Below are 24,328 nucleotides of genomic sequence, written 5' to 3' on the forward strand. Positions count from 1 at the left end.
GGACGGTCACGGGCGGATGGGCACCGGGAGGGGCGGGGGGTCCCTGGGCGGCTCTTAACGCGGCGCCGGGCTCTCGTCCGCGGGGCGAGCGGCTGCGGCAGCGCGGCGGTGCCGGGCCCATGTCGGGGCGGCAGGAGGAGGCTCTGCCCGCCTGCTTTGCGGGGCTGGGTGCGGGCAGCCCGCGGCCGCGGCAGAAGCGCGGCGGGATGTTCTGCAGCGTGGAGGACGCCTTCGACAACAAGACGCTGAACTTCTCCTCGCTCGCTGCCTCCGGAACCGCAACACCCGTCGGGGCGCACCGCCGCGACACCCACCCGGGACCGAGCCCCGACCCCGGTCCCAGTCCCGGCGCGGCCGCGCTGCCCCCGAGAGCCGCGGCTCCGGCTGCGCTGCCCGACGGCTGCCGGCAGGTAACGGGACTGAGCCGCGACAGCGGCCGGGGAAGCCTCGGGGAGCCGGCCTGGCCGTGACCGCGCCGGGAGGGCGAGCGGGGACCCGTCCGGCTGTCCCCCTGCCGCCCCGTCCCGATCCATCCCGACCCGTCCGGCTGTCCTCCTGCCGCCCCGTCCCGATCCATCCCGTCCCGTCCGGCTGTCCTCCTGCCGCCCCGTCCCGATCCATCCCGTCCCGTCCGGCTGTCCTCCTGCCGCCCCGTCCCGATCCATCCCGACCCGTCCGGCTGTCCTCCTGCCGCCCCGTCCCACCCCTCCTGTCCCGATCCATCCCGTCCCGTCCCGCTGTCCTCCTGCCGCCCCGTCCCGTCCCGTCCCGATCCATCCCGTCCCGTCCCGCTGTCCTCCTGCCGCCCCGTCCCACCCCTCCTGTCCCGATCCATCCCGTCCCGTCCCGCTGTCCTCCTGCCGCCCCGTCCCATCCCTCCTGTCCCGATCCATCCCGTCCCGTGCCGGGAGCGGGCGCTGGGCCGGCCCCAGCGGTGCGGGTTCGAGCCGGGCACGGTCCGGGGGCTCGAGGGGCCGCTTTTCTCTCGGGACACGGCTGCAGCGGCGCGGCCCCGCTCGCTTCCCCCGCTCCGTCCGTGTCCGCGGCCCGGGCGCGCGGCGGGGCGGGCGGGGGCGCGCACGCAGGCGGGGGCGCGCGGCGGCGGGCGCGGGGACGCGCGCAGCCCCGCACACGGCGGCGGAGGCGGCGGCGATGTCGCACCCGGGCAGGAGGAGCGGGACCCGCGGCACGGTGAGGGCTCCCCGAGGGGCGAGGGCGGCGGGGGCCGCGGGCCGGGGCCGGGGCTCGCTCGGGCCGGCGGAGATGGAGCGGGGCGGGCGGTCTCGCACGGCCGGGGGGAGCCCGGGCTCCTGCTCGCCCCGGGGCGCTCGCCCGGCGGTGCCGGTGCCCGCGGGGCCGAACCCCTCTCTCTCTCCGCGCAGCCTCCCCGCCGCGCTCCTTTGTTGCGCGGCCCGGCCGGAGCCCGGCGGTGCCGGCGCTTTGTCCCGGGGCCGCCCGGGGGGACAAAGGCGGGCGGGCTCCGCTGCGCGGCCGGGGGCTGCCCCGTGCGCTCCGGAGCGCTTCCATCGCGGGCCGGGCCGGGCTCTGTGCCAGCCTCTGGCAGCCTCCGCCCGCTCCCCGGCGCTCCCCCGGCGCTGCCGCCCGCGCCGGAGCTCCCCGGCCGCGCCGCGTGGGAGGGGATTCCCTCCTCCCGGCGCCGCCGCTTCCCGGCAGGAGTCGGGACAAATCCCTCGATTGCGATGCCTTGTGTTTTGTTTTTTCTCCTCTTGCGGGCTCGTGGCACAGCTCCCCCGGGAAAAGCCCGGTGGGTGCAGGAGCCGGGGACCAGCCGCGGTACCGGGCTGCGGGAGCGGATCCTGGCTGTGGGGATGGGGTGAGGACAAGGGTGGGGATGGGGTGAAGACGGGAATGGGGTAAAGACAGGAATGGGGTGAGGACGGGGATGGGGTGAAGATGGGCCCCACAAGGGGAGGGGCCGTCCGGCTCCCCCATGGGGCAGCAACACTGAGGCTTCCTTTGATTGATGTTACGGGACGAGGGGAAACAATAAAGACAATAAATCCTTGATAGTTCAAAAGGGAAAAAAAAGGAAAAAAGGAATGCGGTTCTTTAATTTTCCTTCTATATGCCAGCGATGCTCTTTTAAGCAAGCCCCAAAATGTTTCAAGGCGGTTTTGCCTCTGGACCCGTCTCTTTGTGGTGCAGCATCTCCGGGCTGTGCTGCCACGTGCTCAGGCGTCCCTCGGCTGGTTTTGTGCCCAGGCCGTGCTCTTTGTGTTGCCCATTTCAGCACTGGATATAATTTTTCAAGCAACACCAGAGAGCAGGAAAGGAATCCTCTGAAATTAGGTTGCAGCTCCACACAGACATCAGTGCTGCTGCTTCTTAATTTTTCTAGTTAAAGATTCTGGGTGAAGATTTCTGCAAATCTGAGAACTGTGACAGTGTCTGGCTTTGAAGTGAGGCAAGTCCTCGAGGCTTTATCTGCCTCTGACTGTGAAAACAAATGAATGGCAATAAATTACCAGGTTAATGAGATGCACTGAGAGCTGAGGGCGGAGGCAGGAACACGGCTCAGCCCTCGGCGCCGGCGGTGCCCAGGGCTGCCAGGCTCAGCGCTGCACCCCTGGCTCCTGCCACCCTTCAGAGAGCTGTGCTCCTCCAAGTGACAATTTCATACGGTTCCCCTCTCAAATGTAGGTGTAGAATAGTCTGGACAGTCCCTGGACTTGAATGATTGGAGGGAAAACATTAAACCTAGACTTACTTAAAGCTTGGAATGAGTAAAGTAGAATCCAAACAAAAGAATTTTTAAAAATCTGTGGCTTTTTTCCCATTAGAGTGACCAGATTCTAATCAAAGGAGGAAAAATTGTCAACGATGATCAGTCATTTTATGCAGACGTTTATGTGGAAGATGGCTTAATAAAGTAAGTTAAAAATTTATATTTGCTAATGTAATTTCTTAGAATGATACAGTGCCTTGGGATTTGGACAAGGCTCCTTCCCATAATTTTTTTTTCTTGAAAACATTTTGGAAAAATAAAGGCAGCATGTTAGAGTAGCGTCAAGAAGGAGGAACACTGGTGCAGTTCTGCAGCTGGAAAGACTTGCAGAGCGCTGGCAGCCTGGGGAGGAGCGGCAGAGGTTGTTTTGTCATCCTCACTCCAAAGTCGTTGCCAGTTAAGAGGAGATGTTGTTTTCCCTGGCAGACAAATCGGAGAGAACCTGCTGGTCCCCGGCGGCGCGAGGACCATCGATGCCCGCGGGCAGCTGGTGATGCCGGGGGGCATCGACGTGCACACGCGGCTGCAGGCGCCCGCCACGGGCATCAGCTCGGCCGACGGCTTCTTCCAGGGCACCAAGGCAGCGCTGGCGGGAGGCACCACCATGATCAGTAAGAGGGGTCCCGAGGGGCTGCTGGGTTTCCTGACAAAGCACCCCAGGCCTGCAGTCACTGCGGGGGTGTTTATTTACCTCCGTAGCACGGAAATGTCAGTTTCTGGTGGGCAGATCAAAACATCGCTAAGCTAATCGAAGGTGTTGTGCTCTGGGCAGAACCTCCTTCCCTTGCTGCACGTGGATATTAAAAATACACACGTATATTTAAAATATGTGCCTGCTCCTGCCTCACCCCATCAGAGAGCAAAACAGAAGAACACTTTAAACACCTTTTGATATGTTTTTAACAGCTTTGCAAGTGTGAGGGGTTTTTGAGCTTCTCATCTTTAAGCACAGACTCCATTTTTGTGTTAATGTAAAATAATTTTGCTCTCTGCTTTGCTCCTATTCCATCCCCACTGTAGTGTGGGACTGCAGGACCGGCCTCAACAGTCCTGGCACAGCTGCCCCCGAGCCCACAGCCAGTGCTGAGGGGAGTGACGGGCCCTGGGTGCTGCCCACGGGAAATGCCCCAGAGCAGAATCATCACCAGCCACTCACGGTGCTGTGCCTGCTGAGAAAAAGATGAAAAACCCACAACTTGGGCTTTGCTTCTCCCATTGGTATCACTTTGGGAGATCCGCTACCCGTGGTCTCTAAGCAGCGCTGTGAGATGAGCTGGCACTGCAATGTCCATTCCCAGAGCAGCAGGTGTCCGGCAGGGCCGTGGTGCCTGGCTGTGTCCCCGTCCCTCACACCACACAGTGCCCAGCCGTGTGTCCCCGTCCCTCACACCCCGCAGTGCCCAGCTGTGTGTCCCTGTCCCTCACACCCCGCAGTGCCCAGCCGTGTCCCTGTCAGGGATGCAGTGCCCAGCCGTGTGTCCCTGTCCCTCACACCCCACAGTGCCCAGCCGTGTGTCCCTGTCCCTCACACCCCGCAGTGCCCGGCCGTGTGTCCCTGTCAGGGATGCAGTGCCCAGCCATGTCCCTGTCCCTCACACCCCACAGTGCCCAGCCGTGTGTCCCTGTCAGGAATGCAGTGCCCAGCCGTGTCCCCGTCCCTCACACCCCGCAGTGCCCAGCCGTGTCCCTGTCCCTCACACCCCACAGTGCCCAGCCGTGTCCCTGTCCCTCACACCCCGCAGTGCCCAGCCGTGTCCCCGTCCCTCACACCCCACAGTGCCCAGTCATGTCCCTGTCAGGGATGCAGTGCCCAGCCATGTCCCTGTCCCTCACACCCCGCAGTGCCCGGCCGTGTGTCCCTGTCCCTCACACCCCATAGTGCACAGCCGTGTCCCTGTCCCTCACACCCCGCAGTGCCCGGCCGTGTGTCCCCGTCCCTCACACCCCATAGTGCCCAGCTGTGTCCCTGTCAGGAATGCAGTGCCCAGCCATGTCCCTGTCAGGGATGCAGTGCCCAGCCTTGTGTCCCCGTCCCTCACACCCCGCCGTGTCCCCGCAGTTGACCACGTGTTCCCGGACGCGGGCAGCAGTCTCCTGGCCGCCTACGAGCAGTGGCGCGGCCACGCTGACGGCCAGGCCTGCTGCGACTACGGCCTGAGCGTGGACATCCCGCGCTGGCACGAGAGCCTGCGGGAGGAGCTGGAGGCCCTGGTCAAGGACAAGGGTATGTGGGTTTGTTATCTTCCTTTCTCCTGTTGGAGCCGGGATTAATACTCGAGGGGCGCAGTTTGTGTTCGACTCAGATATTTATGAATTCTTATCTATGTCACAGTCTCACAAGCTCTGAGTTCTAGCTAACAAAGTAGAAAATGCCTCTGTCTCTAATTCTTTCCAAGGTCTTTAAAGTACAAACTGTCCAATTCTGAAATGACACCTAGATTATCTTTATTTTTAACCCAATAACCAAACACCCATGGTCTGCAATGCAGATTTTCTTACCCAGTTACAATACACCACCCAGACCCAAGAAGAAGGTAAAAGAAGAAGAACTCAGCCAACACCCTAAATCCTCCATCCTTCCTTATCTATGTTACTGTATACAAAGACCTTAAACTCTCAGTTTTGCACCCTGTGACATCACACACTCCTATCCAAACCCCACACCCCCTATCCCAGCGCTGTCACTCCATTTTGGAGCCTTTTCCACGGCCTCAGGTCAAATGCAATATTTGCCAGGGGGTCAGAGCCTGGCAGCACAGAAAGCCTGGAATTCCCAGTGCCCAGGGTTCCAGCAAGGGAGGGGCAGAGGGACCCCAGCGGCGTTGGGGTCACTGCAGGGCCCCAAGGGAGCGGTGACAGCGCTGCTGCCCCGGGCACCCAGCGCTGCAGGGACACGCACAGGAGGCCACGCTCCTTCCCCTGGAGCTGGGACCATCCTTGGCCATCCAGGAGAGAGCTGTGGATGGGGACACTGGCACCAAGTTCCATAACATCTGGATCTGTGCTCTCTTCTTTGGGCAATTGGCAGCCAGGTCATGGAAAGGGATTCTGGAAAATAAAGGGATAGGCTTGGCCACCCTGACATGGGCTGCCAGATGTACAGAAAAAAACACTGAAATAAAAACCTCCAAGACAGGGCTTAGAGAAGGAAACTTAGCTTTAAGCATTCCGTAGTGATTCTCTTGTCCCTGTAACTCCTCTCCATCCCGAGGTATCCGTGGGACAGGGCTCACTGGAAAGCAGGAAAGTAGACCATGAAGCAGGGTTCCTTGCATTCATTAATAACTATTGCCATGTTTGGAACTACATTTTCCTTCAGATATGCTAATGCAGAGCTAAATGTAGTAATTTGTAGTCTTGCAAGCAAGGCTTTAATTGGCCAATTACCATAGAAATTCACAGTGAATTTCCTATTAAAATGCAGGGTGGCTGGGGTAATGGAGCTGTTCCTTGGAACAGGTATGAAACACAGCTGTAATCGGATCATGGTTTGGTATTGATTATTGCCTCTATCCATACAAAATACAGCAGCAAGTCATAGAACCATGGAATGGTTAGGATTGGAAAGGACCTGATCCCATCCCCTGCCGTGGCAGGGACACCTCCCACTCTCCCAGGCTGCTCCAGCCCCAGTGTCCAACCTGGCTTCGGGCACTGCCAGGGATCCAGGGGCAGCCACAGCTGCTCTGGGCACCCTGTGCCAGGGCCTCAACACGCTCCCAGGGATCAATTCCTTCCCAATCTCCCATCCATCCCTGCCCTCTGGCAGTGGGAGCCATTCCCTGTGTCCTGTCCCTCCATCCCTTGTCCCAAAATTGAGGATAAGCCATAGGCTGAAGCCACCCCTGGAGGAAAACCAGCCTGGGAGTGAGGCACTGAGTGTGCATTTGGACCCAGTCACAGAGGGCTCCAAACCCCAAACATGGACCACAGGGTTTGCATATTTTGGTTCAGGTGCACCACAAAGTAGGGGGTTATTTTCTTCCAGCTTTGGGGTCAGTGCTTGTGGGGACATTTCCCCCATCCGCCCTTGGCTTTGCTTTGCTTCCAGTGTAACCCTCAGCAGCACAAGCCCCTGGTTCAGCCCCCCTGCCCAGCCCACGCCAGGGCAGCCAGTTCTCCGAGGGACAAAGCCACACGTGTCGTTTTCTTTTTCAAGGTGTGAACTCCTTCCTGGTGTTCATGGCTTACAAGGACAAGCTGCAGTGCACCGATGGCCAGGTAGGACACGGGGAATGCAGGGAAAGCCGCAGCTCACCTTGACCCAGGTGGGTGGCGACGGGGCTGACCCCGGCACGCGCCGTGTCTTGGCAGATGTACGAGATCTTCTGCATCATTCGGGACCTGGGGGCCATCGCCCAAGTGCACGCGGAGAACGGAGACATCATCGAGGAGGTACCGTGTTCGTGGCCCCTGAGACCCAGGGGTGACCGGGGCCCTGGGGAGGAGATTCCCAGCCCTGTCCTGCCCTGCCCCTTCCCCTGCCCCTGCCCTGCCCTTCCCCTGCCCCTGCCCCTGCCCCTGTCCTGCCCCTGCCCCTGCCCCACCCCTGCCCCTGCTCTTCCCCTGCCCCTGCCCCTGCCCTGCCCCTGGCCCTGCCCCTGCCCCTGCCCTGCCCCTGCCCCTGCCCCTGCCCCTGCCCCTGCCCCTGTCCTGCCCCTGCCCTGCCCCTGCCCTGCCCCTGCCCTGCCCTGCCTCTGTCCCTGCCCTGCCCCTGCCCCTGCCCCTGCCCCTGCCCCTGCCCCTGCCCCTGCCCTGCCCTGCCCCTGGCCCTGCCCCTGCCCCTGTCCTGCCCCTTCCCCTGCCCCTGCCCTGCCCCTGTCCTGCCCTGCCTCTGTCCCTGCCCTGCCCCTTCCCTGCCCCTGCCCTGCCCCTTCCCCTGCCCCTGCCCCTGCCCCTGCCCCTGCCCCTTCCCCTGCCCTGCCCCTGCCCCTGCCCTGCCCTGCCCCTGGCCCTGCCCCTGCCCCTGCCCCTGCCCCTGTCCTGCCCCTGCCCCTGCCCCTGCCCTGCCCCTGTCCTGCCCTGCCTCTGTCCCTGCCCTGCCCCTTCCCCTGCCCCTGCCCAGGGAGCTGGTGCCCCAAAGCCTTGGAGGGAACGGCGCCCTGTGTAGCAGCGTGTGCAGGCAGAGCAATGTGCAAGAGGATCGGGGTGTCCTGTGGAATCATCAGTGTCCTCACGGATCTCCACCTGTGCTTGGGTTCCCAAAAAGCACTTTGGGGGTTCCTAAGGGATAACTGACTGCCTTAAGCAATGCTTTTTCCCATTATCTGTCGTGTTTAGGAAATGGATTACTTGAAAAAATCAGGAGGTTTGAAGTTTTACAGTACTGTCCATGACATTGGCAGTATTTAACTCCACCATCAGCACTTGGGAATTCCTTGGTGTCGCAGCCTCTGCTCATGGGCCTTATTTTTCCTTTTCCTTGTAGAAAAGACAGTGTTGGCTCCAGCCTCAGTCAGATACACAAAGTGCAGTTAGACTGACAGTTCCTTTAGCTCACGGTCACGCCAGCACTCAGTCTGGTGTGGGAGGAGGGCTGAGCTGAAAGCCAGATCCAATCCTTCAAATGGGTTTATTTGAACAAACAGGATAGAGGCTAATTCCCCCCTCCTGGGATTTCTTCTGGAAACCTGTTCCTCAGCTGGCTGTGGAGCATAAATGACCCCAGGCAGCTCAGAGCTGCAGCAGTGTTTCTGTAAGCTGCCAGCGTGGTGACACTTGAGCCCTGGGGACAAACTTGGAGGAGATCTGTGACAGGAATACAGAGAAATAAGCACGCTCTAAGAGCAGGGTCCTGTAAAGGATCCTGTGGGATCTGCTCGGTGGTGTTGGAGGTCTGACTGGGAGGTGACATGGTACAGAGCAGCGCAGAGGGGACAGGCTGAGGTGTGTGCTGGACATCTGCATTCAGATGCCGCATGAGTGACCCGGGACATCCCAGAGCCCATCTCAGCCTCTGTCACCGCGAATTCCCTTTCCTCCGTGCCACGTGGGGAAGTGCAAAGGGACAGCAGTGCAGGAGAGGTGGCACTGGCTGCACCCCAGTGACAGTCTCCCATCCCTGTGCCCGTCCCTGCCTCCTCCAGGGGCTCCTGGGCAGCTCCAGCAGGCTCAGCTGGTGGGGAGCCCCTCTCCCTTTGCTGTAGCACCAGGGCTGGGGCAGCCTCGCTGTGAGCTGCAGTGGGTGTGGGTCCCCTCCTCCAGAACTGTGCCTTTCAGGGGCGGGAGGCTCCAGAGGTGCTGCTGGGAGACAGCAGCTCCCACGCAGGAGCATTTCTGCAGCACAGGCCAGGTCTGTGGGAAGTGGCCCCGCGGTCAGTGAGTGGATGTCCCAGCGGAGTGTCCGTGACCCACCTGCTGGGGTGGGCTCGTGACTTGCCCTCGGGTGGCTCTGGTCGAGGCGTGCCGTGTCCCAGGGTGCTCCAGCGGGCTGTGCCCAGCACTGACTGCTCTCTCCTCCCTCCTCGTCCCCCCAGGAGCAGAAGAAGCTGCTGGAGCTGGGGATTACGGGGCCGGAGGGGCACGTCCTCAGCCGCCCCGAGGAGGTAACGCCGCCGGCCCTCGCGCCGCGCTCCGGGCCCCCACCTGCAGAGGGGCTGGGACACCCGTGTCGTGTTCTTGTGTCTGCAGGTGGAGGCAGAGGCCGTGTTCCGAGCCATCACCATCGCCAGGCAGGCCAACTGCCCCCTCTACGTCACCAAGGTCATGAGCAGGGCTGCTGCAGACGTCCTGGCTCAGGCAAAGAGGAAAGGTAACAGCTGACTGCACAGGCACTCACTGAAGCTCTGGATCCAGCCAGCAATCTCATTCTAGCTGGGAGCTCCGAGAAGTCCTTATCTCCTGAGCTCCTCCACACTCTCAGGGCGCTGAGGCTCCTGCAGGTTTCTGTGCTAGGGTGTACTGGAGCTAATTGCTTGGAGCTGGGGAGATTGGAAGGGATGTGTTGGAAACTGACACTTCCATCCTGGCAGACACAGCTGAGAAAGGGGAATAATCCACTTGTGATTGTTTGGTGTGAACTGAATGAAAAACAGATGTGGAGAAAGCTCCAAAATCTGGCTGGGGTGGAGTGGGAAGGGCTGGGCTCAGCCCTGTGGGGAGCAGGGTGGAAGGGGAAGCACAGTCACCGCTTCCCCCAGCCTGGTGGCTGCCAGACAGACACAGGCTGGGTTTAAAGGAAGGCATGACAGCTTGTAGGAATGTGTGCCTGCTCTAAGGAGAGGACAGACAGATCCCAAACTTGCTTTGACAGTGTCTCCCGGTCATCTGAGATAATCTAAAGGATTAGAGAGAGTCTGAAGCGCTGGGAGTGCCGAACGAAGCGGAGCTGTCGTGTGTGGTTACGGCAGCGCCTGTCTGTGCCCTGCTCCCGCCTCATGCCCGCTTTGCTCTGCAGGCACCGTGGTGTACGGGGAGCCCATCACCGCCAGCCTGGGCACCGACGGCTCCCACTACTGGAGCAAAAACTGGGCCAAAGCCGCCGCCTTCGTCACGTCCCCCCCCATCAGCCCCGACCCCAGCACGCCGGATCACCTGAGCACTCTGCTGTCCAGGTGGGTCCGTGTCACACGGGCACCTGGGCACACCTGTCCTGTCTGCGTCCCACCCCCGGCTGCCCCCGGCAGCGCCCGAGGGGCCAAAGCCCACGGGCCATCGGTGCCCCCGTGGTCTGCCCCACCAGGGGGGCTTTGCCGGCCCGGGGGTGCCAGCAGTGCCCCCTCCCTGAGCCCTGCCCTGCCCTTCCCCAGCGGGGACCTGCAGGTCACCGGCAGTGCCCACTGCACCTTCACCACCGCACAGAAGGCCGTGGGCAAGGACAACTTCACCCTCATCCCCGAGGGCACCAACGGCATCGAGGAGCGCATGGCCATGGTGTGGGAAAAGTGTGTGGTAGGTGCTGCAGCCTGGGGTGGGATGGGAGCACAGTGAGCTGCGCTCCAGGCTGTCACAGCCGCCTTAATTCAGACAAGCCACGGGGCTGACGCTGTCTAGACACCGCTGCAGCTTCAGAGAGCTGCTAACGACAGACTGAGACACACGAATGCCTGCACGGCGCCTTCAAAGGCCGCTGTGTAGCACCATCCTCCACTCCCTGTTACCGGGGAGCCTCTCCAGCACTTGCTCCCAAGGGTGGTGAGGTTCCTGTCCCTCGTGCTCACCAGAGGCCTGGGGAGGTGCTTGGGGAGAGGGTGTCTGTCCCGTGGGACATGGCTGGAGCCATGCTTCCAACTGCCTGGTCACCCCAGGCCCCACCAGGGGGGACAATTCTCCGTGTCACTCAGTGTCTGCCTGGCAGCAGGGCTGTGACCTGAGGGTGGGATCAGCTCGTGTCCCTGCACCCCAGCGCACGCTTCCCTGCCAGCAGCATCCCTGGGGCTCTATCCCCATCTCACAGAGCAGATGTCCCTGTGCAGACTGCAGGAGCTCGGGAGCCAAGCCACCCTGAAACCTCTCTTAGGTGAGCCTTGTTCAAAGAGAAATAGAACTTCTCTGAAGATGACAAGTGAAGATGATAGATAGCACTAGTTAGGATCACTTCCAGTCTTTCTTCACTGGGCTGCCCTTAACCCTCTTCAGTGATCCTGAGATGCCTGTGCCAACCCGTGAAGGTCTTGTTTTTCAGGAACCTCAGCCTTTGGAGTCCAAGGAAAATAAACCGTGTCTCTCGTATCCTTTATCCCACAGGGACCAGGCTCATCCTCACATGCCCCTTCCCCTGTAACCGCAGCCCTGTGGCAGTGCAGACCCTCGCCCACATGGGCACGGGGGTGGGGGCAGCAGTGGGGCACCCAGGCCTGGCCGTGGGGAGGGACCGTGCCCACAGCGGGCACGGGGCCGTGTCCATGGCGATGTTTCCTCATGCCCTCCCCAGGTCCCCGGGAAGATGGATGAGAACGATTTCGTAGCGGTGACCAGCACCAACGCTGCCAAGATCTTCAACTGCTACCCCAGGAAGGGGCGCGTGGCTGTGGGCTCCGACGCAGACCTGGTGCTGTGGAACCCCAAGGCTACGAAAATCATCTCAGCAAAAACCCACCATTTGGTAAAATATACTTTAAATCATTTCTGGGGCTGGTTTTAGAGCCAGGAGAGATCTGAAAAGCAACACATGTCCTTAGCAAGATCAGATCATTCAGCAGGGGAGGAGTTGTCTGTGTGGGTAAACTGATGAAGGAGCTTGCATGTGCTTTTAGAAATACTAGGAAAATATCCTTTTATTGCTGTAAAGGGTGGGATTGGTACTGAGAGACCACTCCAAGACAGTCGGCATCTGGTATGGAAATCTTAAGGTCAGTGTATTTGCTGTGGACTAGAAAAATGTAAGTGTTGAACTGAAGTATTGAGCAATTGCTAAACTGTATTGTGCATTAGTTACAGTTTAATATGTATTAAACTATTGATATTGTTTAATATATAATGGTATTAATCTTAATATAATAACTTAAATATTCCATAAATAATATATAAATAATAAAATAAAACAAGTATAAATTAATAAAATCATTAAACTATTGCTGTAGTTTAATATGATTGGTTTTAAGGTTTATTTTCTCCATTGCAGTTTGCTTCCCATTGGAATCTTGTTATTTGAAATATGAGGGGTTAGTTAGTTCTGAGGAGCAGTGTACAGCATTGGGGGTATTTTTGGCCTCCTCTTACATCCTGAAGGCACTGAATATCAGGGTTTGCTTTTTCTAGAACGTGGAGTACAACATATTTGAAGGCACCGAGTGCCACGGGGTCCCAGCCGTGGTCATAAGTCAGGGAAGAGTTGTCCTTGAAGATGGAAATCTGTGTGTCACCCAGGGCTCAGGTCGCTTCATCCCTAGGAAGACATTCCCTGACTTCGTCTATAAAAGGATAAAGGCAAGGAACAGGGTAAGGAGAGTTTTATTTGCCATAATCCCTTGTTTTGGTCACAATCTCTCTGCTTTAGTGTATTGGGGCTGCTGTGATGGGTGGCAAGCCTGCAACAGCAGCAGGAATATTATTAATGCTATTTCTTTCTGTGTGTTGTCGTGTAAATGCCTGGAACCTCAACCAAGAATTCTTAGTATTAGAGCTAATAATGACAGTGTTATTAGCCTATTAAAATGTTACAAACCAAAAATAACACTTCTAGCAAAAGGGGTTTTTTGTTTGTATTGGGGTGGAGGGAGGAATTCCTCTCCTGCCTGTGCTAGAGAAGTTTCTGTTGCTGTATTCCCAGTGTCTGCTCTGCAGCCGTTAGAGGACAAGGGATGTACATACCATTGGTACTAGAAATACAGTAAAATAAATTCTCCTGTGTGCTGGCATAGCTTTGTAAAGAGACACAAAGACATGCAAATATGTAAAGAGCTTCTTAGAGCTCTGTCCTCCTTCCCTTTCCCCTGTGCTATTGCAGACACTGTAATTCTGCATCCTACGGGATGCAGAGCAGGAATCAGTAACCCAAATTAACTGCAGAGGCAGGAGCCCCGGCTCTGGTGTGCCTCGGGGTGTCTGGGGTGCCTGGAGGGCAGGATGGGGATCTGCCAGCTCCCTGCAGGGTGGGAATGGGATCCAGAGAAGCTGTAGATGCCCTATCCCAGGAGGTGTCCAAGGCCAGGCTGAAAGTCATTTTAAGACCATCGATTCCAATAATTCTCCCAGCACATCCAAGGCCACCACTGGCCCATGTCCCCAAGCACCACATCCACACAGCTTCCAATTCCCTCCAGGGGTGGGAACTCCACCACCGCCCTGGGCAGCTGTGCCCGGGCTGGGCAGCCCTTTTCCACGGGCGGAAAGTTCCCGGTATCCAGCCTGAATCTCCCCTGGCACAGCTGCAGGCCGTTCCCCCGCCCGTCGCCCGTCCCTGGCGGCGGCTGACGCTGTGCTCCCCCCTGCAGCTGGCCGAGGTGCACGGCGTGCCGCGGGGGATGTACGACGGGCCGGTGCACGAGGTGCCGGCCAGCGTCAAGGCCGTGGCGCCCGGCGCGGCGCCGCGCATCGCGCCCTGCGCCAGCAAAGCCGCGGCCGCGCCCGTGCGCAACCTGCACCAGTCCGGCTTCAGCCTGTCCGGTACGTGGGGCCCCGGGGGGTGGGCCTGGGGGGAGAGCCCGGGCAAGGCTGGGCGATAACAGCTGCATCTTTACTCAGCAATAAAGCAGTTTGTCCTGTGGCAGCAGCCAAGGGACCGAGTGCAGCGCAGAAAGCTCTGGAATGTTCTACAGCGTTTATGTCAACGCACACAGCCTGGCGGGGGCTCTGCTTCCAGGAGCCAGAGCAGGCTGTGATTCAGCATCACTGGCTCTGCAGAAGCCTGCCCAGCAGCTGTCGGGAGCTTGGAAAGCCGATGCTCTGCCCTAAAATGACTTCCATAATGGGTTTTTAGCTGGTTGGATCAGAGGGGTCCCATATTGTTTGATAAATGTTGCCAGTCTCCACATTTTATTATCTACAGAATTTATTTATAGGAAAGCCATTTATAAATCTTCCAGAAAGAAACAATGAAAAATTAAGAAGCTCAGGCAAATACAGCCATTCCAAACTGTGCTATGCTCATAGTGTCTCCAAGAAGACATATAATGAAATTATCAGTATTTCCTGAGGAGATGTTTTGTGGTGCCATTTAAAGCAGCGGGACCGCCCCGCTCTGTGCTCTCCCCAGGGTCACAGGCAGACGACCACATTGCCCGGCGCACGGCGCAGAAGATCATGGCCCCGCCGGGCGGGAGGTCCAACATCACCTCGCTGTCCTGAGGCTGTCCTGAGGCTGTCCTGGCGCTGTCCTGGCGCTGTCCCCGCAGCGGTCCCTCCCGGATCCTGCCGCCAAGGGGCCGGCGGGCCACTCTCACACAGGAGGACAAGCGAGCGAGCGCTCGTCAGCTGCGCCAGCCCTCCCCTCGTAGGTAGAAAGTAGAGTGATCCCCGAGGTAGCGCTCCCAGTTGGGTTCTCTGTCAGTGTTCTGCTAGCTGCTAGGAAAGCCCTTCCCTGTGCATGCGGCACGGCCACGTCCCCAGGGCTGCGGGGCCAGCCGGGCCCCGGGGGGCCGGGGCAGAAATGAAGGCACATCCTGGCTGGATCACGCTCTTTTCCAGCAGCATCCGCTGCCCGCTCACATCAAAGGATGTCCAGCCCATGGCACTCCCGTGGTTTCCCGTCGGAGCCCTCGGCCCTGGCCGTGCTCCCGGAGCCACCCCCGGGCCGTCCGTCCCTCGGCGGCCGCAGCTCGGGGGCGGGTGCAGCCCCGTGTCCCGGGGCAGAGTGCTGCTGGCCCTCCAGGACCCGGCCGTGCCCTGGGCCCGTGTCCTTCTCTCAGCCTTGTTTTTTAAAGATTATTTATACAGTTTTTCAAGAACATACCCAATACCAGGGCTCGTTTGGAAGCCAGGTGCATGAGACACACTTTTTTATAAAGATTATTCTATCCCAATTACTATATTTAAAGGTGTGTACATAGAGCTGTGCATGTACCTCCAGGAATGGTTTTCCGTTCCTGTCTGCTCCTTGCTTGGAATAAACTTGGTTGGAAACCACGAAATGGTGGAAGTGGTTGATCCACCTGAGTCCATTTTGCTGTTTTCTTCCTTTTTTTCCTTTGAGTTTTTCTGGGTGAGGCTTGTACCATCCCATCCTGACTTGCAGGTTACTGTGCTCCCCTTGGAGGGGGGAGAGGCTCGTCATGTGTGGGCAGAGTCCCACCCTTCTCCTCAGCCGTGCTCGGGGCCGTGCAGCCGCCTGCCCTTTGGTTTGCAGATGCACCCACAGCTCCAGGAGTGGGGCTGCTTTCCCCTGTGCCACGCTGGTTCCAGTGAGATGTCCTGACACATCTGTGACACACTGATTTCCCTCGGGCACTGCCGGGCGTGGGTCTCCAGCTCTGTCTGAGCCAGGCACGAGAAGGGGAGCAGGACTTGTGATGGCACAAGCAGGGATCTGTGAGTGGGAGCTCCAGGTCCATCAATCCAACAATCCATGAATTAGGAATGAACACACAAATGTAAACCAGGGAGGGATTTAATTTTTTGCTGGGATTTTTTTTTTTTTTTTTTTTTTTTTTTTTTTTTTTTTTTTTTTTTGCATTATTATTATTTGGTATGACCTACATTTCACAGCTTAATGCTGCAGTAATTTCCGCATTAAGCATATGGGAATGTATTTGTTTGGATGTTTATATTTAATTTTAACATAATTTCATTTGTTGATTTTCTGATTTTCCCTGAAATTGCACCAAGGCAATTAATATCTAGTGAAAGGTGTCCCTGCCATGGCAGGGGATGAAATGAAATGAGCTTTAAGGTCCCTTCCAACCCAAACTGTTTATGATTCTGTGATCCCTCTTCTTCCTGAACAGAGCTTGAATTAGAGCAGTGGAAAATTCATAAGGAATGGGAAAGATAGAAGTCATGGTCTGATGGCAGTGACCCATCAGCCCAACATCCATGGGGTGACAGGGACACCCCAACACCTCCAGCTTGTAAACACTTGGCAAAAGAAGTTCTGAGGTCCCTGTGCTGTAAATGTCCCTTTTCCCACAGCTGGCCTGGTTGTTGCCAGGCCCCTGGGCCAGTGAGGGCCCAGCAGAGACACTGTTCCATCTCCCACATCGCCCAGGTTAGGTCCCTCCACGCTCTGTGCCAGCCCAAGGCTCAAACCCTGCCAGCCCTTCCCTGACGGAGGGAGGGTTTGCGTTTATTCCCTCTGTCAGGGAGCTGTCAGAGCCAGCACAGCTGCCCCAGCCTCCTCCTAATGCGGGGATCAGAGCCAGCAGCGTCTCTGCAGCTCTCCCGGTGCCAGGAGAGGCTGAGCTGAGTCCCGCAGCCGCCTGCTAATGGAGCCAGAGCCTCCAGGAAACATCCCCCCATGGCACCTACACGCTCCGTGGCCCTAATTCCTTCGGACAGCTTTCCTGCAGGCTCTGGGTCAGGGACTCCGAGGAGACGCTCCGTGCCCTTGACTGCGCATCCCTGGCTCTGCAGCACCGCCATGGAGCAGCCCCAAGTCCCCACACTTGTGCCTGGAGTGGGGACAGACCCCTGGGTTCCCTGCAGGACAGCAGTGCTCCTTAGGGACAGACCCCTGGGTTCCCTGCAGGACAGCAGTGCTCCTTAGGGACAGACCCCTGGATTCCCTGCAGGACAGCAGTGCTCCTTAGGGACAGACCCCTGGGTTCCCTGCAGGACAGCAGTGCTCCTTAGGGACAGACCCCTGGATTCCCTGCAGGACAGCAGTGCTCCTGAGGGACAGACCCCTGGGTTCCCTGCAGAACAGCAGTGCTCCTTAGGGACAGACCCCTGGGTTCCCTGCAGGACAGCAGTGCTCCTTAGGGACAGACCCCTGGATTCCCTGCAGGACAGCAGTGCTCCTGAGGGACAGACCCCTGGGTTCCCTGCAGGACAGCAGTGTTCCCCAAGGAGCAAACAGGCAGGCACTAAACTATCCCTGTGCTTTTCCATGGCTTTCCATACTCACTGTATATTTTATTTTTATTTTGCATGGCTTTCCACTTTCACAGGGTGGGGTCAGGTGGGATTTGGACAGGAATTGTTCCCTGGGAGGGTAGGCAGGCCCTGGCACAGGGTGCCCAGAGAAGCTGTGGCTGCTCCTGGATCCCTGGCAGGGTCCAAGGCCAGGCTGGACACTTGCTTCAGCCGGGTCTTGGAGCACTCTGGGACAGTGGAAGGTGTCTCTGCCCATGGCAGGGTGGAACGAGCTTTAATGTCCCATGTCACGCTGACCATTCTGGAATTCCATGGTGCTGTGATTTCCCTCAGTCCAGCACCTTGATCATCAGCAGGATCAATCGCAGCAGGTAAGAGAGACAAAGCTGATTGATGACCCTGGGAGGGTCATTCCCTGCTTGTCCCTGGCAAATTCCAGTTCCCATGCTTTAGGCACAGTGGGGATGGCACAGGGCTGGCAGGCACTGAGCTCTCCTGGCTGCTGTGGGTGTTTTAGCCCCTCAGCTTCTCCTGCCCTGTGTTTCGGGGCTGTGTGTGGGCAACTGCCCTCACTCTGTGACCTTCACCTTTCCCCCTGCAGTGAACAGCCCAGCCTGGCGAGTGCCCTTGGTCCCTCGGGGACACCCATGGACCCCCAGAATGCCGCCCCAGAAGCATCACAGTAGCGGTGTGGCTGTGCAGAAGGGACGAGTCCAGGCTCAAACATCGATTGGTCTCAGCCTCCACTGCTCCTTTGAAGTGAGCAGCAGCTTTGGGAGCTGCGTCTGCACTGCAACCAGTGAGCGGCACTCCGTGCCGAGCGAGATAAACCGTCCCTGCACCGAGGGGGATCAAAAAGATCAAAGCGGAGATCTCCCGACCCTTCCAGAGGCTGCTTTATGGAGGTTAAAACACAAAATCCAGGGCCGCGCGGGGAAATACCAACCCCCTGTGGGCCGTGGCAGTTGTGCCCCCATCCCCTGGCACCTCCGCCTGCCCCTGGTGCTCCCGGCCCAGGCAGCAGCCGCAGCGCTGATGGCACAGTGCGGCGTGGGCAGAGCTGAGCCCGGCCAGCTCCTGGGGTTCTGCTCCTCCGCGGGATCCGCACGCACCATGGACAGCGCCCGCAGTCCCATCGTGCGCGGTGCGGCCCCGCCACGGAACCGCAAACGCGGCTGGCACGGGAAAGGGACACGGAAACGCCTGGGTCCGGCTGTGCCCCTTTAGCGCCTGTTTCTGAGGCATTCCATGGCAGTGGCCCCACAGCTCCCGCCCCACCCAGCTCTGCGGCTGCTGGGAGTGGCCCACCAGCCCAGATTCCGGCTGGGCTCCAGAATTCCAGCATTTGGATGCTTCCGTGCCTTCATGCATCTACATCTCAGTACCCTGGAAATGACAGTAAATCCTTGGCAATGTTAAAAATACACATTTATTACCCCACATGTGCAATGGCTTCTGGCAGTATCTGCAAAAACACAGCCTTGTTCTAACTTAAATATTCTGTGATGTGGTAAAATTGTCATGCAAGAAAATTACAGGAATTTATTAACATAAAATACAAAGATATATTTACATATATCTGCACTGAAATAATTTTTAAAAATACCCTCCAAGGCAGCAGGATTTCAGTACTGTCCAGGGTCAAGTCCATATTACTGGTATTTTTGTTATTATTTTATTACTCAGACTTTCTGGCAAGCTCTGGAGTAATAGAGAATTGGCAACAGAAGAAATATCAGGACCTGACCTGGCATTTGTCTTCTGCACAAAATTCCCAGTGAAGGCTGTGGAATTCAATGCAAGCGCTTAAAAATACGCAACTTTGCAAAACTTCGTAACACAACAGAGATAAGAAAACAATCTCATGGCAAGTGATTAAAGGAGAATAATTTATAGGTGCTGTAGACTTTTCACAGCAGATAATGGCACACACTGTATAAATCTGTCATACAAAAAAATACAGGTATTTAAATATTTATGTACAGAAAATTCCCGTGTTCCGGCTGCAGTGGAGGTGTAACCCAGAGCTGTCAGTGACACCTTCCAGGCCGGGATGTGGGACCAGGGCTCTGTCACAACTTCATTGTGAGGTTTGCTCAGCAGCAGTAGCCGGGGCACAGCCAGGACAATGGCACCAACACTGGCACCACCTTGGGCACCACAACCCCGCCGTGCCCCCAGAGCTTTGTCCCCATGCCCAGCCCAGCCTGTGCCAGCAGCCAGGGGCAGGCAACGCCCACGGGACGGGCACAGGGAGGAGAGAGGATCAAACCCCCAGGACTCCATCGTGGATGGGGTGAGCCAGACATGGGACACGCTGGCATCCCCCCAGAAGCTCTCCTGGCTTCTGCCAGGAGCCGCTGAGCTGTTTTGCACAATGCACCGAAGAAGAGGGGTGCTGCAAGGGGAACAGATGACTGACAGAGAGAGTGTTTGGGCTGAGAAACCTCAGTGCCAGAAGCAAGCCAGCGGCTCCCCCCACACACCAACCCCCACCTCAGGGCCCACTTGTCTCTTGTCCTAAGGAAAGCGATGAAAACATCAATTACACACGTCCTGTAACTGCCAACACCTCTCCTGGCCCGAGAACTCCTGGCTGAATAGGATGTATCTTCATCTCTCACCTATGGGATGGTTTGGTAAAAAAATCAGTGATGCTCCTCGTCATTCTGATAGTCCAGAATTTTGTTCTTATTTGCAGAAGTTGCTAAATAGTGCAATGGAATTCATTGTAAAACCCTACCCACACCGGTGGAGTAAATCACCTATAATGCTGAATAAATACGTGGTTTGGCCCTCATCTGCTGTGCCAGGAGAGAGCAGGTGTTCCAGCAGAGAGATGTGGGATGGAGACACAAGGTGAGCACAGAGCCCCGGGGAGAGGACCAGGCTCCCCGTGTGGAGAGCAGGGGCTGCTCAGCACAGCCAAGGGGCCAGAGCACGTGGCCCACCGGCACACAAAGGTGAGCCCTGACAGGTGAGAAGGTAATTAGGCCTCCCTGGTACCCAGTAAGAGACTGGAAGTTACTGGGGACAGAGAGGGCAGTTCCCCAGCACAGCCTGAGATCAGAGCCAGGGTAGGAGTCCTCCTGTAGCTGGGAGAAGGAGCAGAAGGACACACTGATTTCAGGCCTCGCTCACTAACTGGCCACAGCCCCTGAGCCGTCATTAACGCAGATCCTAACGAGGCACGGCGTGGGCAGGACCCATGGCTGACATGAGGGACCCCGGCGCTGACAGCATCTACTGGCTCTGCCCTAAAAATAACCACGCAACTGGAGCCAGAGCTTCGGCTCTCCTCCTCCTGCACACCCTTAGAGACTTCCATCAAAACATGTCTCGGCACACACACTGATTCCCACATACAACTGTGGGAGACACACGCTGTGTCCTTGCTTGTGTAAGATCATTCTGCCTTTCTGGTTTATTCATGGAAACAAAAACTGCAACAAAATCGGTCCTGACAGAATCTGATCTGTTGAGAGCATGTCCCATCCATTTCTGCATTAGGAGGACCCAGTAAGGCTGCAGACACTGCAGCCTCCCAGTGCCTGGCAGCAAACAGCTGCTGATGGTTTGATGCTGACTGTGGTCTCACCACACACCTGGGGCACCAGAGCAGTTGTGTGGCACTGCAGGGCTTGGGTTCAGCCACAGAAACCAAAAACCACTCTGCAGCAGATTAAACTACTAAAATAGTGAAGGCCCCTGCAACGAGAAAGGCAACATCCACAGCTGGAGCAAGGGAAAATTTCCCATCTTATTAAGAAGTTAAGACAGGTATTGGCAAATTATATACAGTACTTTACACTGAAAATAAAGTCAATCAAAGGGTGAAATACAATATTCCTGTCTTTCATAACCAAGCAGCCTTGCAAGGCCACCCACTCTGCCTCCAACAAAACCTCAGCTGTGATGAACTGTGTCCTCCAAGCCTGGGCACATGGAGCCAGACCCTCCAACCCATCCCACAGCTCCTCACTGCCTGCAGCAGCCACGTCAAGGAAGAAAATATTTTAAATGCATTCTGCATCTCAAATACACATTAAACCATTACCCAGGTCCTGAAGAATCCATGGAGTGCACAAAAACCATTTATTTGCCTTGAATCGGGTAAGGAACTGACAGGTGACACAAGGACAAGGAGGTGCCTGGGACATCCTTGTGCTGCAGGCCCCGAACAGCTGGAGGCTCCCAGGAGCTGGTGCCAGAGAGGCCCCGGGGCTGCTCTGGCTTGCACAGGGATTGCCCATCCCCAGGGCAGCATTTGTGAACGGGGAATGCCAAAGTCCAGCTCACACCACGGCTCTGGCCTTCCTCCCTGCTCCTTGTCTCTCCCCGTGGACATGGCTTCTCTCCCTGTCCTCTCACTGCATTAAAAACGTGTAGCTCAGCAACCTGACATTAAAACAGAAAGACTAAATAAGTTGATCTCTTCCCCTGACAAGTTGCATAGGCCGTATCTTCCCCCGACAGGCAGCCATGGTGCCAGGGCCCGGGAGGACAGTCCTGTGGGAACTCTGGTTTGCCCCGGCTCTCGGGGGGAGCTGGGCAGGCGATCCACGGCCCGGGAGGACAGTCCTGTGGGAACTCTGGTTTGCCCCGGCTCTTGGGGGCAGCTGGGCAGGCGATCCACGGCCCGGGAGGACAGTCCTGTGGGAACTCTGGTTTGCCCCGGCTCGCAGGGGGAGCTGCCGGCGCTGTCCGGGCGGGCTCGGGTGCTCGGCGCACCTGAGGGCGGGTGAGGGCGGGCGGCCTGGCCCGGCGGCCGCGGCCTAGCTGCTGCCCGAGGAGCACACGGAGCTGCACATGTGCAGGGGCTCGGCCTCCGCCTCCTCGGTGGTCTCGGAGGCAGACGCGGACTCGCTCGGCTGCTCCTGGCTCTTCTTTAGCCTGTGGGAGCGGAGGAGCCAGGGGTTACACAGCTGTGCCCAGGCAAACACCCCCAGCGCTGGGCAGGACGCTGAGCCCCGGTGCCCAGACAGAGAACGGGGAATGCTCCCAGAGCTCACAAATGGGTCATGACAGAGCCCAGGGATCAGCAAACCACACTGAACTGCTCTGAAATGCCCCAGAACAGCCTGCAAGGCTTCAGCCCACCCAGACCTCGGCCACGAGTACCCAGAGCACAGGCAGGCTCCTGCCAGCCCCCTCCTCCACGGAGCCTGCCCCACACTCTGCTCATGGACCCATGAGCCCCAACAGCCTCAACCCTCGGGAAGCAGTGCCTTTAATCCAGCACTTCCACTGCCTGCTTATTCCCACTGGGGACTTTTCCGACCTTAATTATCTTATGAATCTATGCTATGTGTTAAAGACCTCCACAATCGAGTCCAACCTTCCTCATCTTCATTTCCCAAAACATCCTCTGCTAAAAGCAGGATGGATGAGGAGGTGCCCCGGGGGAATGGAAGCAGTGTGACACACACATGTTAAATCCCAGAAGTCTCTCTACAGCATATTTTATTTAATGGCAGTTAATAATCCCTGATCTTGCCTCCCTTTGTGGCCAGAACCATTTTTCATACACAGGCAGTACCTGAGCTCCTCTGCTGACACCAGTCACCTGGGGCTAAGCCAGCAGCAAGGTGCTCCTGGCTGTCAGGCACTGGCACTGATTCCTAAGGGAAGTCACAAAAAGGAGTGTTTTTCCCTAAAAAAACCACTCACTTCTCTCTGTTGAAGATTACAAAGTCCTGCTGGATAGCTTCAAGGCATTCCTGGAGATAGTCATTTTCCTGTTGAAGAAAAACAAAAAGTGCGTAAGCAGCCTCATTTGCATCTCACTGCTGCCTGCAGCCCCCAGCACTCCCAGCTGTGTGCAGGAGCCCCATCCCCCTGAACCTCTGCACAACAGCTGGAGGCAGCAGGGCTGGCTGCCACGCGTCTTTCACCAGGGGCCTGTGCCATCCACGGCAGCAGTTTTCCATAAAACACAGATCTGTTTTATGGAAACGCAAAACTGTTCCTGACATAAACATGACACATTTATCCAGTTATCCTGTATTTTGGGAGTGCTGTCAACCCAAAGGAAGCACAGGCAGAGTGGGGAGAGCCCAGCACACAGCCCACGTGTGGGAGTCCCTGCAAAGGCACACAGGGAGCTGCTGCCTTGTGCCCAGGCTCGCAGTCCTGGATCTGTGCAGGGGCAGAGGCTGAACACACCGGGCTGCCCGGACCTCTGCTGCTCATTTCACTTTCCAAAGTACCCACTACTGTGAAAGTTTGGTCGAACTTCCACAAGAGGAATATGTGGTTGTTGAAACTATCCAACAGGGAAATGTTTGCATCAAAATAAACTCATGGCTCCCGCAGTGTGGCAGTGACAGTTGCAGCACCCGCCCAAATCCAGCCTTTTCCCAGCTGGATGTTACCCCGGGGAGCACATACAGACTGGGAGCTGTCTTTGCTGTTATCCCTTGACTTGTTCTTTGCAAGTCTCTTCTTCTTCTTGTGCAGGGGCCTTGACTCCAGGATCATCTCCTCCAGCTCGAAGGTGGGGTCGCAGTGCAGGCGGCCCTTCTGCCAGGACACACGACACGACTCACGTCAGGCACAGCAGAGACTCAGAAACCTCTGCCCCCTCAGAACAGCTCTGCCCTCACAGCGGTTCCTCCGGGCTGAGGAGCAGCCCCTGCTCGGGCTGGGGACACGGGTCACTCCTACTCACGTTGGGGACGAAGCCCGGCTCCACGCGCTTCTCGCACACATCGCTCCAGACCACGCCCGACAGGTGAGCCGAGGCCTGGATGTGGGCCAGGCAGGAGAAGCGATGCTCGGGGTTCACTGTCAGCAGCTGGGGAGGGAAAAGCATTGGTGATGAAGCACCGAAGAGAAGAGTTTTCCTGCCAGAGGAGGAAGACAAGGCACCCAGCAGCAGCCTGCCCGGGCCAGCTGCAGTGGTCCGGCCGTGCCAAGGACCCTTTCTGCTGTGGGAAATAGAAAACGTTCTGCAGGAAAAATACCTAAGGAAATGTTCTGCAGGTACCCCAGCGCTTTGGGGTGACACGGGGGTCCCTTCCCGGCTGAGGGGACTGCTGGTACATCCCTGCGGAGAGGCTGGATTCCCTGGAAGCCCGGCTGCCCAGCAGATGGCAATGCAAACCTGCCGAATGTGCCGCCGCAGCCGCCGCCAGCCACGCTGCTCCTCATTAAACTGAATCTAATTATGCA

The 24,328-nt window shown here is 57.5% G+C and overlaps 2 protein-coding genes across 5 annotated transcripts in view; one reads left to right on the top strand and one right to left on the bottom strand.

The window, feature by feature from the left end:
* The first annotated feature begins 119 nt into the window (after window positions 1–119).
* DPYSL4 (dihydropyrimidinase like 4) lies at window positions 120–15,245 on the top strand. 2 transcript variants are annotated; one of them, XM_058421483.1, is made up of 14 exons: window positions 120–410; window positions 2,802–2,890; window positions 3,173–3,357; window positions 4,806–4,970; window positions 6,906–6,967; window positions 7,061–7,141; window positions 9,223–9,291; window positions 9,377–9,497; window positions 10,143–10,299; window positions 10,495–10,636; window positions 11,619–11,789; window positions 12,446–12,625; window positions 13,621–13,792; window positions 14,382–15,245. In XM_058421483.1, exons 1-14 carry the CDS (start codon window positions 120–122, stop codon window positions 14,471–14,473), a joined length of 1,977 nt encoding a protein of 658 aa, XP_058277466.1. In that variant the 3' UTR covers window positions 14,474–15,245. The 2 variants fall into 2 exon arrangements, with proteins under 2 accessions (XP_058277466.1, XP_039926745.1); XM_040070811.1 differs by lacking the exon at window positions 120–410 and adding an exon at window positions 1,132–1,191.
* A 3,319-nt stretch (window positions 15,246–18,564) lies between these two features.
* STK32C (serine/threonine kinase 32C) overlaps window positions 18,565–24,328 on the bottom strand; it is a 71,908-nt gene continuing 66,144 nt past the window's right edge. For all 3 annotated transcript variants that reach the window (XM_040071909.2, XM_040071911.2, XM_040071910.2), the window contains 4 exons: window positions 23,826–23,951; window positions 23,546–23,677; window positions 22,826–22,893; window positions 18,565–22,048 (listed from right to left, as the gene is read on the bottom strand). In XM_040071909.2, coding sequence (XP_039927843.1) covers window positions 21,931–22,048; window positions 22,826–22,893; window positions 23,546–23,677; window positions 23,826–23,951 — 444 coding nt within the window. In that variant the 3' untranslated portion in view covers window positions 18,565–21,930. The remainder of the gene's footprint in view (window positions 22,049–22,825; window positions 22,894–23,545; window positions 23,678–23,825; window positions 23,952–24,328) is intronic.

The sequence above is a fragment of the Hirundo rustica genome, chromosome 8 (genome assembly GCF_015227805.2).
Source record: "Hirundo rustica isolate bHirRus1 chromosome 8, bHirRus1.pri.v3, whole genome shotgun sequence".
Lineage (NCBI taxonomy): Eukaryota > Metazoa > Chordata > Aves > Passeriformes > Hirundinidae > Hirundo > Hirundo rustica.